The sequence below is a fragment of the Eptatretus burgeri genome, chromosome 8 (assembly GCF_056783735.1).
Source record: "Eptatretus burgeri isolate ZD-2024b chromosome 8, Ebu_testis_v1, whole genome shotgun sequence".
Lineage (NCBI taxonomy): Eukaryota > Metazoa > Chordata > Myxini > Myxiniformes > Myxinidae > Eptatretus > Eptatretus burgeri.
Window position 1 is genome coordinate 44,573,086 of NC_140968.1, and position 13,832 is coordinate 44,586,917.

Here is a 13,832-nt window from a genome sequence, read left to right on the forward strand (position 1 = left end):
CATGCATTTGATACAGTCTGGCATTCTGCCTTACTCTCCAAACTATCTGATTATGGCATCCAAATTCAACTCCGCACATCGCTTCCTGACTTACTCTACTCTTATAGCCAGTGTGTGGCATTCAACGGATTCCTTTCATCTCTTCTACCTGTCAAGGCTGGAGTGCCCCAAGGCAGTGTTCTTGGCCGAGTCCTATTTGTGATCTTCATCAATGATCTCTCTGACTCTGGAAAATCCCCTTTATCTATCTGCTGATGAATCCACCCTTATGACATCCCTCATCTTTCAGATAGGCAGGCCGCAGCTTCTTCCCTCTTCAGACCTTGACAATATCATAAACAGGTCAACCATTTACAGTATGCCTTTCAATCCTGACAAGTCTCACTCTCACTATCTCTCTCTGAAAGAAGAGAGATCTGGCAAACCCTCCTATTTACTTTCTTAACAATCCTCTTGAGGAGATTCAGTCATTCAAACTCCTGGGTCTCACTATCAGCCACAATCTTTCTTGGGCAAACCAAATTTTTAAATTGGCCTCCAAAGCCAGCCGCAGACTGGGAATTCTCTGTCGTACAAAGTCCTTCCTTGGCACACCTGACCTCCTATCTACCGACAAGGCCTTCATCCGCAGCTTGATGGAGTACTGCTCTCACCTCTGGGCTGACTCCGCTGCCTCACATCTTGCTCAGCTTGACACCATAAAAACCAACGCCTTTAAGATTATTGGAATCTCCTGCAATGAAGCTGAGTCTATGCCGCCCACTCCCCCCCCCCCAGGTTTCTGCAAGGCACACACGGTTCACCATCAACCCCCTTCTGGCGAAACTACCTAAATCCAGAATCACTACTCACTTCCACTCATTTGTTCTTCTTCTTCCCACCTGTAGAACCAATTTCCACATCCTGTTCAATCTCTTTCTTTCCTTTAGGTCTTCAAAACAGCAATTCACCACCATCTCAGATCATCCCCAATCCAAAACCATAATCTTTTCTACCGTCTTTAACCCCCTCCCACCTCACCCCAAAAATTTTCAAAAAATCCAAAATTTTCAGTTTCCCTCTTGAAAGTTTCCTTCTGTATCCATATTGTCCACCCCATAAATCCTCTCCTGCCCCCCCCGCCCCCATCCCACCCGACACCCATTGTTTCTCCAAGTCTGCCTCTATCTTGGAGTTCAACTCTGCTGTTGGTGTCCCCCCCTCTCTCTCAACTGTTTCTTTTGTTCCATTCAGTGTACTAATTCAACTCTTCCATGAGCCTCGACAATGTATATACATTTTTATTTTGCCATACTCTCTCTCTCTCTCTCTCTCCCTTCATTGTCAAGTCTTTTAAAATAACATTTATAAGCAAAAAGCAAAAGTTTTCAATTGCAATTTATTTTTTCTGATGATAATTATATAATAGATATTGTTGTGGTTACCAGATTCGCAAACCACCATTCAGGTCCCTTAGGTGAGGTATCTCGGTAAGTGCATGTGTAGTTAGGCCCAAACCCGTTGTCTAGTGGGAATACATGTCATTTATACGTGCTGCGACTCTTCAGGATAGCCGTTTTTCTTTTACTATCTTTATTTTGGACCAATCGCCACCATCACAACCACAACAACAACCACCAACCACAACGCCGCTTCACCACAACCGCCATGACCTTTACCGTCACAACTCGCCACCATCGCATCACCGTCATCTCGCGCCACTCATGGGCACCGGTGTTGGACTCATGCAGAACGCGCGTCGAACAGCGTGTACAAAATCACGGATTTTCTGCTTCAAAAACGGATCAAAAACGACACACGCCCACTTTTTGCCGTCCAATCGGTGAGCGAGGGGCGATTTGGCCCCGCCTCCAGAACGATCGATATATGCAAATTTGTGGATCAAAAAGCCTTCACGCCCACTTTTTCTCGGGCCAATGGGGAGCGAGGTGAAAGGTCAAAGGGAGGGGGTCAAAGGCGAAGTTACGGGGGGGGATAAAAGGACGGTGTTCGTCAGTCAGAGAAGGAGTCAGTCAGAAAGAGAACGAGGGAGAGTCAGCAGAACGAGGTCGGAGAGTCAGGAACGAGAGAGTCAGCAGAACGGGTCGGAGAGTCAAGAAGAGGAGAGTCGGAAGCAAAGGGTCAAGACTTCGCGGGCGGTGGAGCTGCTCGTCGTGTGCGTTGGAGTCGGAACGGAGGGGACGGAGCTGTGGAAAGGCGGCGACACCAGACGAGGGGGTGCTCGCGTCGTGCAGGAAGCTGCACCCGAGGGAGGCCGACAGCGCGACCTGGCCGAGGTGGAGACGCTCGTCGCATATAATAAAGATCCTCTATACCCCGAGCATCAGCAACCCCCTCCTGTTTCCCCCGCGCTGAGATAGTGCGACCAAGGGGGCCCCGTTCCCACCCCCTGCCAGGCACTGTCCACGAGGCCCGCGGGTTGCGGGGCCATCGCCGCTCCGCGTCTCATCACCAGACGGGTAGGCCCGACCCGGTCTCGGCCCCAGGCCTACCTCATTCTTGGGGGATTTCTTTTCCTTGGTTTTGGGTATGTGTTGTCGGCGCCGTCTGTGAAGTAGAATTGTATAAGTGTTGCCGTGTGCTCGGTAGTCGGTATTAGCTCTGCACTGTGTTTTCACTTTTATGTTTGCTTTTTGTGTAAATGGAATTGTGTTTTCTTTTTTTTTGTGTGCATTTGGTGGAATTGTATTTGTGTGCTTCCCGTGTGCCGAGAATAAATGTGCTTTATTGTTGAACTGTTTCCCGCTTCGCTTCGTCATTTCTTTCTTTGAATCCCCATCTTGCTTCACGTAAAGGGTTGGTAGTGGGCTGAATACGCCCGATAATTAATCGAACCGTCGAGGTCGACGATAACACCGCTCGGTTATTCTGATAGTACGGAACGGGTCGCTTAAGTGGCCCGTGTCCGAAGTCGACCTGCGGCGAGGTGCGATCGCCCGGTCTACCCTCCGCGTGGGTACTTAGGTAGTTCGAATTTGGCGAGCAACCCTATCCCACGCGGGGGCTGATTGGCTCGATCGCGGTGGGACCGAAAGGTCCACCCGTGACTGGTTCCCGGCGTTAGTCCGAGAGGGTCACGACTGGATTGTCCGTCCGGTGGGCGACGTGCCGCGATTCGAGTTACGTGGCCGTCGCACGCCGGCGGGCGCGAAGACCGCAACAATATGATCATATCATAGGAACCAAAATGCTGGCAGTAGTTGAGCTGAGACATGTACACTCACCTGTGAGCTGTCTCAACTCTGCCCAGCGATATGCTGTCATCCCGGTATTTGATATGGAGGGCTATTCGTCAATGTGTGTGCCATCCCTCGGATTGATGTTAAACCGGGCATCACGTCTGCTGACATGAGTTGATGTAGGTTAAAGACCCCACGGTGTCTCCAATTGCAAAGAGTAGGTGAGTTTTCACTGACATCATGGCTAAAATTCCTTTGGCGCTGACTGCTGGGAAGACCACAGCAAACCACCCAGCAGCATATACGTTTGCTCAGGAATTGCTTCGGCAGCACCGACGTTTTGTCAAGACTGATACATTTGATTTATTGATATGGAAACAAAATTTTTGTATTTTCAGTTCAGGAAATTTAAATAAGCCTTGTGAATTGAGCTGTATAATTTATTTTACTTTACATAGCCATCATTCTGTATTTGTTCAGACTTTTGCCGGTTCACTAATTTCTACTCTTTGCCTTAAAGTTGGTCAATATAGAGCTTGATGGTCGATTTCAACCAAGGTGTACGCCATCCTCTTCCCTGAGCTGACCCTGTAATGATTGTATATGAGACCAACTAAGCCCCTACCACCTACCTCCTTGGTGCCGCTGTGTTGAGGAATTTTAAAAGTTCAACTGAAGAATTGTGCATGTGTGTAATTATTTATTTATTTCCCATTATATCATCAATATCTGATTTGTTTTGAAGATATAATATCTCATGACTCCAATTGTATTGTCACCATGAAAATGAATCACTCTGTTCATTTTGAACATGAAACGAATCACTTTCCCAAAATCAAACATGTTTTCACTTTGTGAAAAAATTTTTACATCATAGTTTAACATCCTAAACTTTTATGTCTAATATATAAAGCTCATTCAAACCACAGATTGGTACCTTCTGGGTGAGGTATAAACCTGAAAATAAACCTGAAAGCTCATGCCGACGGTCATCGAAGCTGATACACCGGGAAAAATCACAGAACTGTTGGAAAGCATCCGAAAATGAAAACATAAATAAATGAAAAAATAAATGCAGATGAGTGACCCTAGACAATGGGGAAGCACGGTAATTTTGTGTGTTGACGGTCATCAAAGCCGATACACCAGGGAAAAAATCACAGAACCATCAGAAAGCATCTGTAAATGAAAATATAAACAAATGAAAAAAAAAGAAAATAAATAAATGAGAAATCAAATGCAGTTGAGCGACCCGAGACAATGGGGAAGCACGGTTCATTATTGCTGACAATGTGCAAGCATACTCCGCGAGTAAGGAATAAAGCTACATCACAATAGGAAACAAAACAGAGCATTTAACAATGCAAAGCCTCACTGGAGAGTATGTAGATTACAGTTGATCTGCAAATGAACATTCCATATCAAAGTAGATATGCGTGAGGACTCACTGGCACACAGGCCGATTACAACAGCCCCTTTGGGAATGGGTGAGGCTGGCAATACTGTATATGTGGAAATAAGATTTTAGATTTTATCCAACACATTACTTTATTACACTGGTTTTATTCAGCCAGAGTACTCACAAGTTATTGGATTTGTATGGGGAGGTTGAGGTGCCAACTGGTCAACACCCCACTGAGATAGATAGCTCTGACATGGTTATTTCTTCAATTCCATCGTTGAACACTTTTTTGTAAAAACAACTGTGTTTGGTTTAACTATGTTTACATATATATGACTTGAGCATGCAGAACCTCGTTTTGTGTGTACATCAGTCATGTCGACGTTTACCATTTGGCAGATTTGGACTTTTTACCTCGCAAGTGCTGATTGCAACCGGGTGGTCATTTTTTTTTCTTGCAATTCTTACTTTTAATTTTGTCGAATTGTATTGTTAGATTTTTGTTGGTGGTGGTGTTTAAGCACATGTAGAATAAATCAATATTCTTTTATTTTTCTGCTTACTTGCTTGTTCTCGGTTTTATATTGAGAATTATTGTTTTCAGGTTGGGTATGAAGAAATCTTTAATCCATGGTTTCACCTTCGGCTTCTCGCAGTGCATCATGTTCTTCGCACAGGCTGCGGCTTTCAGATTTGGGGCTTACCTCGTAGTCAATGGGTTTATGGAATTCAGCAACGTGTTCCTGTAAGTTGACAATCACCTACTGCATGATGTCACGCAGGTTAAACACATTCTACACAGTTGTCATCCAGCAGGCATTTTAACAATAAATCCATCATGCAAGCTTTTATCCCATCTTGCACCTCTTGTTTTTGCCTTAATTGTGATGGGTGAAGTAATCGATCTACAAGATGTATTGCTTGGGAAAAATAGTGAGAAGTTTCTTCGTCAGGAAAACATTAGTGTATCAAAATCCGAATTATGTAGTGATCCTCTATCAGTGATATAAAGCTCAGTACGGAGCATGCATGTAAATCAAACAGAACAATTGAGACATGAGGAAACTTCATTGTACTTTTATGCAAATTAAAAGGCAATTTACAAATCATCATATTGTCAGGCATTTGAACTTGAGACCCCATTATCATGAGCTATGTGCTCAGGGGGAACACTAAATAGTCCAACAGGAAGATAAACCTCAGGCATTAAAACATGTCCTCAGAAGTTGGCACATCTGCCTGGTCTCTTCCCTTCTTCTCATGTAGTTACACTTTTCCCAGGCACTACAAGAAACAGGCTCTGGCGCATTGAGAAGGAATTGAGAACCCTTAGAACATTTGGTCTGCAAGGCTCTGGTAAGACAGGGCAATCTAAGAGATGCTCCATTGTTTGAGCCTATCTACAAGTACAATCTACCAGAGTAGCTTCAAGGTATATTCACTTAATGTTGTGAGTCAGTCTTCTCCCATATCAGTTGGCATTCAGCTTTCAGTATGTATCCCTGTTGTTCAGATTAAAGGTACTGATTTGCTAATCTTCTCTGGATTAGCCCGCAAGTGGTTGATGTATAGTATTTGATTAATCCAGCTATTGCATCAGTGAGGGACTGCTCTACTTTTTTTCTTCCAAGTTCTATGACAAACTGGCTCCCCCATTCCCTATCAGTGTTGTTGGTTTCCAAAGACACATTACAATCTGGCAATGATATGCTATTTCCCTGGATAACGTTTACTACCTTTATGTTATCCAAAGACTATCTGGGTTGATTCAGTGGTTTCAGTTGTAGCTTGTGTGAGAAAAGCAAGACGTTAACTGGAAACTTCCCTCCACGTAATAACTTTGTGGTTGAGTACCTGGTACGTGCTGTATCATTTATTAAACGATGCTGGAGATGTTATAATATTGTTCTTCCTCTACCTCGTTTCTCTTACCTTTCCTTCTACCATGCCTGACAACAGCGTTTTCTCAGCCATTGTTTTTGGAGCAATGGCTGTAGGCCAAACGAGTTCATTTGCACCAGATTATTCAAAGGCCAAGATGTCCACCAGACATCTTTTCCAACTGTTTCGCCAACAACCGCTCATTGACTACAACAGCACAGCTGGAGAGAAGCCAGTGCGTGAACTTTGATTTTACCGTATCTGTTTAATTACATATATAGATGTTACAAACATTTATAAATATAAAGGGTATCCTTAAAATGCTTGGGAAACTTTAAACTTTTATAACTTTTGATGCACACATGAGAGAAACTAGAATGGTACTCGGTAGAGCGCATACCTCCACCAGGCTGGACAGTTCGTGTTTGTGTTCCGCTGATAGGCTGCATTTACATCTGGACCTTAACCAAACTCGAATCAGCTTGTTCTTGTCACCTACCCAACTCATCCACCAAGTTTTGTTATAAACCGTCAACAACTTTTTAAAATATCATGCTATAAATAGTTTTTGGTCCCGTCTCTAAAATGGTGAAGAATCACTTTTTATTATTTTATTTGCATCCATAGGCGAGGCACATGGAAGAGCTAATACATTGAAAGGATCAGGACATAACAGGATGCAAAAGGAAAAGTACTTTTATGTACTAGAGAAGAAACATGTACTAGAGATCTTTTATGTACTTGTTGGGAAGAAACACCAACAGCAGAGTTGAAGGCCAAGATAGAGGGAAGTGGACAAACAAAGGGTGTGTGCAGGAATGTGGGAAAGGAGAGGATGCATGGGATGGACAAGATGGATACAGAAGAGAACTCCAAGGAGGGAAAAATGGAAATTTGGATGTAGGAATGATTGGGATAAGGTTAACGTGGGTAGAAAAGATCATTGTTTTGGATTGGAGATGATCTGAGATGGTGGATAACAGCTGTCTTGAAGACCTGGAGGGAAAAATGTGATTGAAGAGAATGTGGAAGTTCATTCCACAGGAAGGGGAAAGAGTAACAAATTAGTGTAAGTGAGCAGTGACCCTGAATTTAGAGAGTTCCATCAGGAGGGGGATTATGGTGGACCATGTGTGCCATACAGAAACCTGTGGGGGAGGGGGACAAAACATGGAAAGAGCAGAGGATGAAACACCAGAAAGGAGGCAGTAGAAGACAGAGAGACCACCGACCTGTCTGCGATCATGAAATGATCGGCCCACAGGCTCAGCTTCATCACGGAGATTCTAATAATCTTGCAGGCTTTGGTTTCTCGTATCCGGATCCAGATCCGGGTCTTCACCAAAATAGAATGAATTTGTCCTTGTCACACACCCATCCTGTCCACCAAGTTTTGGCTGAATCTGTCCACAACTTTTTTTTGAGATATCATGCTAGACATCGTTTTGGCCCATCACTCAATAGTGAAGAATCACTTTAAAAATTCTGGTATCTTGATCCGGATCTGGATATTCACCGAAATCAATTTGATTCGTCCTCGTCACGCACCCAACCTGTCAACCAAGTTTCGTCCTAATCCTTTCATAACTTTTTGAGATACTCTGCTCACAGTGTTGTTTTCACAATGATTCGGGATAGTAACACGCACTTACTTATTGGTGCAGCATTTTCTTTTTCAAAATGGCATATTTCCAGATTTTAAAAGAACAAGGCATTTCCTGTTTTGTTTTTTTATTCCCTGCTGCGTGGCGGAAGGAGGATATTGTTGTCACCTGGGTCGTCCGTCCGTCCAGCTGGCTGGCTGGGCGTCAACATTTATAGCTGTGAGTGCGATAACTCATAAATTTTTCGCCATATCGATTTGAAATTTGGGTCACACATGTACCACCTGAAAAGGAAGGACCCTGTTGATTTTGGGTGTAGCCGGATCCAAGATGGCTGACTGGGGCGGCCATCTTGAAATAAATGTTTTTTTGCCAGATCGATTTGAAATTTGAGTCACACATGTACCACATGAAAAGGAAGAACCCTATTGATTTTGGGCGTGTCCGGATCCAAGATGGCCGACTGGGGTGGCCATCTTGAAAAAAATATTTTTGTAATAAATGGAAAACCACTTATCTGATTTCAATTATTTTTGGTTACTACGTTCCTCACCCCTGGGGAACTTTTTCGAGATGATGACCAAATGGTGTCTTGTTTCCAATTCACCTCCCTCATTATCTGGAATATGTATGACCTTTTTCATTCAATGGTGGGGGATTCCCCATCTCTGATGGGTATATTTAATCTCTCTCTTAAACAAAACTTCCATTTTTTTGTCAGCAACCAATATCTAGTTTCCAGAAAGATGCACAAATACAGCCCATCACTGTGTGGTATAACCAAATGTGTCAATTTCTGGGTGTTACTGTGACCTTCAAAGCTTTCTGTATACCCCATCCCTGTTTGTACAGACCTCGTGCATTGGATCTATAGAGTTTCAAAACGTGCACTTCAACTACCCCATGCGCCCTGATGTTCCTGTGCTGAAGCAATTGAACATTTCCGTAAAGCAAGGCGAGACATTGGCACTTGTCGGTAGTAGCGGTTGTGGCAAGAGTACTTCAGTTCAACTCCTAGAAAGGTTTTATGACCCTTTGCGAGGACGGCTGGTAAGTCCTTCATCCGAGTACTGTATATGATTTTTATGTTTATTTGATATCTTTGCAAATGTATTTTAATACAACACTTCACCCAGTTGTTATTCCACCATTTCAATGATGTAAGAATGCCCTCTTGCTTGAAGAAAGGGGAAGGGAAGGACAGATAGTTGGGGTGGAAGGGTGGTAGAGAAGGGACAGTTGGGAGAGGGAGGGTTGAGGACTTGTGTGTGAGGAGGGGGTTTGAAGACTTGGAGTGGGCAGGGGATTAAGCATTTGAAGTCCCATTTTACACGAGGCAGAATTTCCATGAGTACCTGCTGGTCGAATATGAAAACCTAGTTTTACCTCAACTCTTATTCATGAAGGTTCACCTGGTAGATTAAAACCAAGAAAGTCTATCTCTGGTTTTGAAGTGAAACAGAAAAGCATGACAATAGGGTTCTGACACAGTTTATATTTTCAGCTTAATGAAATGTAAATATAACGTTATATAAATTTTACAAATTGTTCCCTGAAATGTAAACAAAGATCATTTTCCATTCATTTTGACAATTATATTTATCTATACTAATAAGTGTGTGTGTGTGTGTGTATGTGTGTATGTGTGTGTGTGTGTGTGTGTGTGTGTGTGTGTGTGTGTGTGTGTGTGTGTGTGTGTGTGTGTGTGTGTGTGTGTGTGTGTGTGTGTGTGTGTGTGTGTGTGTGTGTGTTAGTGCATCTGCTCCATAACTCCAAAACCATAAAACTGAGAAGCCTGAAACTTTACGTGAATACATACGAAGAAAACTCCAAGGAAGTGCATGAGTGAAAATTGGGTGTTTGGGTTATAGTCATAAAATTGTCATTAAAAAAATCACAAAATGTTTTTTTTTTACCCATATTCAATTTTTACGAAACACCCCCTTGAAGATAATTAACGGCTTGATTTAACTACTATCAAATCCAACCCTTCGCTTCGTTGACGGGAATATTTAGGGTTGGGTGCGGGGGGGGGAGAGGGGAGAGAGAGGAGGGAGGAAGGGCAGAGAGAGGAAGGATGGAGGGGAGAGAGAGGAAGGATGGAGGGGAGAGAGAGGAAGGATGGAGGGGAGAGAGAGGAAGGATGGAGGGGAGAGAGAGGAAGGATGGAGGGGAGAGAGAGGAAGGATGGAGGGGAGAGAGAGGAAGGATGGAGGGGAGAGAGAGGAAGGATGGAGGGGAGAGAGAGGAAGGATGGAGGGGAGAGAGAGGAAGGAGGGAGGGGAGAGAGAGAGGAGGGAGGAGAGAGAGAGGAAAGGGAAAGACAGGAGGGAGGGGAAAGAGGGAGGGAGGGAGGAAAGGAAGAGACAGAGACAGAGACAGAGGATGGAGGAGAGAGGGGAGGGGAGAGGAGGGAGGGGAAAGGAACATATGAGGTCCATCTTTAAAGTAATAGCCCTGACTTCACAGAAAAATTATTCCAAAAAATATATTGAAATCACAGCTGGTCCCCTTCAAAATGGTTTCCCTCCAGTCTCACACACTTGTCCATCCTCTTCTTCCACGCTTCGATGCACCCCCGGAAGGCTTCTTCTGGAATCCTCTGGAGCTCCGTCATCACGGCCCTTTTATGGCTTTCACATCAGGAAATCGGGTCCCCTTGATCATCCCCTTGAGCTTGGGGAATAGGAAGAAATCACAAGGGGCCAAGTCTGGCGAATACGGGGGTTGCTGCAGAGTTGGCACGTTTCTCTCTTTCAGAAACTGTCGGATGCTCAGGGCACTGTGAGCAGCGGCGTTGTCATGGTGGAGCACTCAGGCGTTGTTCTCCCACAGATCCCTCCTCTTGTCCTGGACTGATGTCATGAGGCACCGGAGGATCTCCTTGTACACGTATTGATTCACTGTTTGACCCTGTGGTAGAAACTCAAAGTGGACGATGCCCTTGATGTCAAAAACCACGATGAGCATCACCTTGACCTTCGACATCCTTGCTTTTTTGGTCTTGGTGATGCCGGACTTTTCCACTGACAACTCTGCCGTTTGGTCTCAGGATCATATTCGAATATCCCCGAATCATCGCCAGTAATGACTCGGGAGTAGGTCTGGATCGTCCTCACACTCGATAATGTCTTGACAGACAGTGACTCTTTGATGTTTCTGGTCCTCAGACAACAGCTTTGGGACCATCTTGGCGCACATCTTGTGCATTTAGAGATTTTCAGTCATGATGCTCCAAACAGTGTCCTTGTTGATGGAAAGTTCCTCAGCAATCATCCACACCGTGAGTCGACGATCTGCGCGCACCATCTGCTTCACACGCTCTATTGTCCGCCATTCTGCTCATTGAAGGTCTTCCAGACTGTAGATCATCTTCAACCTCCTCCCGTCCTTCTTTGAACCTCTTGTGCCATTCAAATTCATGTGTACGTGACATCGTTTCTTCCCCGTAGACTTTCTGCAGCATTGTGAAGGATTCAGAAGGTGTTTTCCCAAGCTTGGCAAGAAACTTCAGATTGGCTCTCTGCTCACGACTTTTAGCGCGACGACTCAGACTAGACAACGTGTAAAGCACAACCTGTAAAAAAATCACACAATGAGTGCAGTCAACCATCACCAATCATATATATATTGCTGGAATGTTGCGGAAGACTGTGATGCAACCCGTTCATTCAAGTTGTGTAAGTGGAGCACATAGCAGGCTCAGTCTCGTTACTTTTAAGATGGACCTTGTAGGAAGGGTGAAAGAGTGAGGATGGATACACTGCAAGAGGGAGGGGTGTGAGGAGGAGGTGGATGAGGGAGAAAGAGTGAGAGTGAGGTGAGGGGGAGGAGGAGGAAAAAAAAAAGATGGAAAGGTGAGGGGTGGAGGTGGGGTTTAGTAAAGAGAATGACATGCTATGCTTAATGACTGAACAGACAAAAAAAAACAACCTCATGTCAGAACACATGTATACACAACGTCACAACAGAGTTTGCAAAGTAATCCACTGGCACATCTGCAAAAACTTTGATATTCCAGTTCCACAAAATTTGTGGGAACATCAACCAAAAGCAATTACTAAAAACATGGAAGTACCTACCACTCAAGTATTAATTAATGATCCCATCGAGCGTGAACATCGAAAACAAAGCGTTGTGACCAGATATCATACTTAGGTACAAAAATAGAGAGAAGGCAGCATTGCTAAGTGAGGTGTTAATAGCAATGATCTTGGACTAAACAATGCAGAAATCAAGAAAATGACCAAATACCAACACCTCAAGAATGAAGTGGAAAGATCCAGGAAGCTGAAGAATGCCAAAGTTGGACCAGTGATAGTTGGAGCGATTGGAATGATAAAGAAGAACCTCAGATATTAAAAACCATCCCTGGGAATACCACGACAAACAAACTACAGTTGGAAGCCATCCTGGGCTCAGTAACAATCCTAAAGAGAGCCCTCGACACAAAACATTAAAATCAGAAAACTTCACAACTTGGTCCGTGAATCGTGACTCCTTACCAAAATGAAGGTGGATACTTTGAGCCCATCCATGGAGTACACCATTCCACATTCTGAAACCCACATCTCTAGATACCATTCAATGACACACACACACACACACACACACACACACACACACACACACACACACACACACACACACACACAGACACACACACACACACACACACACAGACACACACACTTTGAGACCTGTCGGGTCTCTGTTTCACCTCCTGAAACCCACCCAGATATGGAGATAGCAAGCAACAACAACTTGCAGGTACACACACACACACACACACACACACACACACACACACACACACACACACGCACACACACACACCTTCCGTTATGGTAATAGAGTTGAAAACGTACACATGCATAAAATACATAAAAACGACAATCATAAAGATTTACCTTTAAATAGCGTTCTTTGAAAAAGGAATCCAAATGCGAAATTAACAAAATTCAATTGAAAAATATATCAAAGAGAACAAAATGTCGATCTCTGCTCTCTGCCTTCACAACCAGATCACGGCAGACATGTGGTTGGATGGACCTTATTGTTTTTATATATGTATTGATGTCAAAGTGAGGTGTGGATTATATTTGGAGATCGCACTAAAGGTTCAACAAAGCGATGTCCTGTAAAGATAAAACTGCACCTACCAAGACACCAACCGCAAGGCGACGCAGAGCCCAACAAAGGTGGAAACGTACGTCTGGTTAATCGATGTTCCCTTGAGAGCATGGATACTTTTCCGAAACAACAACCAAGCAGCTTGGAGAGCACTCGCCAAGTGGCTCAAGCACTCAAGCAAGCACTGCAACAAAACGGTTGTTAAGAAACGGCGAGTTTGGCACGTGATTCGAAACACATTAAGCATACACCGCCCAGAGACGCCCGAAATGTCAAGCCACGAACGCTGACGTCTCCGGATGTTTACAAGTCAGGGGTTCTCAACCAGGGGGGAATTCCCCCCCTGGGGGGGATTTTTAGGGTTTCAGCAGGGAATTGGGACCACAGATTGGCAGACTCAAACTGATGGAATATTGATCTTTCTCCAAACTACAATTCTACAGATTGTACATAATCTACAGGACATCACACTTTATTGAATAAGGTGTGATGTCCTGTAGATTATGTACAATCTGTAGAATTGTAGTTTGTGTTTAATTTAACCTGTAACATTCAATAAGTTTATTGAACGTCACAAATTAAATTAAAAATAAAGATAAATATTTCACTTTTTTATCTGTGGAAATATTCCAT

At 43.9% G+C, this 13,832-nt stretch overlaps 1 protein-coding gene across 5 annotated transcripts in view; it reads left to right on the forward strand.

Annotated features, from left to right (window-relative positions):
• Positions 1-13,832, forward strand: part of LOC147021632 (ATP-dependent translocase ABCB1-like) — a 193,921-nt gene that overhangs the window by 169,785 nt on the left and 10,304 nt on the right. For all 5 annotated transcript variants that reach the window (XM_085891803.1, XM_085891801.1, XM_085891802.1 and 2 more), the window contains 3 exons: positions 5,186-5,326; positions 6,541-6,697; positions 8,919-9,116. In XM_085891803.1, the coding sequence (XP_085747929.1) occupies positions 5,186-5,326; positions 6,541-6,697; positions 8,919-9,116 (496 nt within the window). The remainder of the gene's footprint in view (positions 1-5,185; positions 5,327-6,540; positions 6,698-8,918; positions 9,117-13,832) is intronic.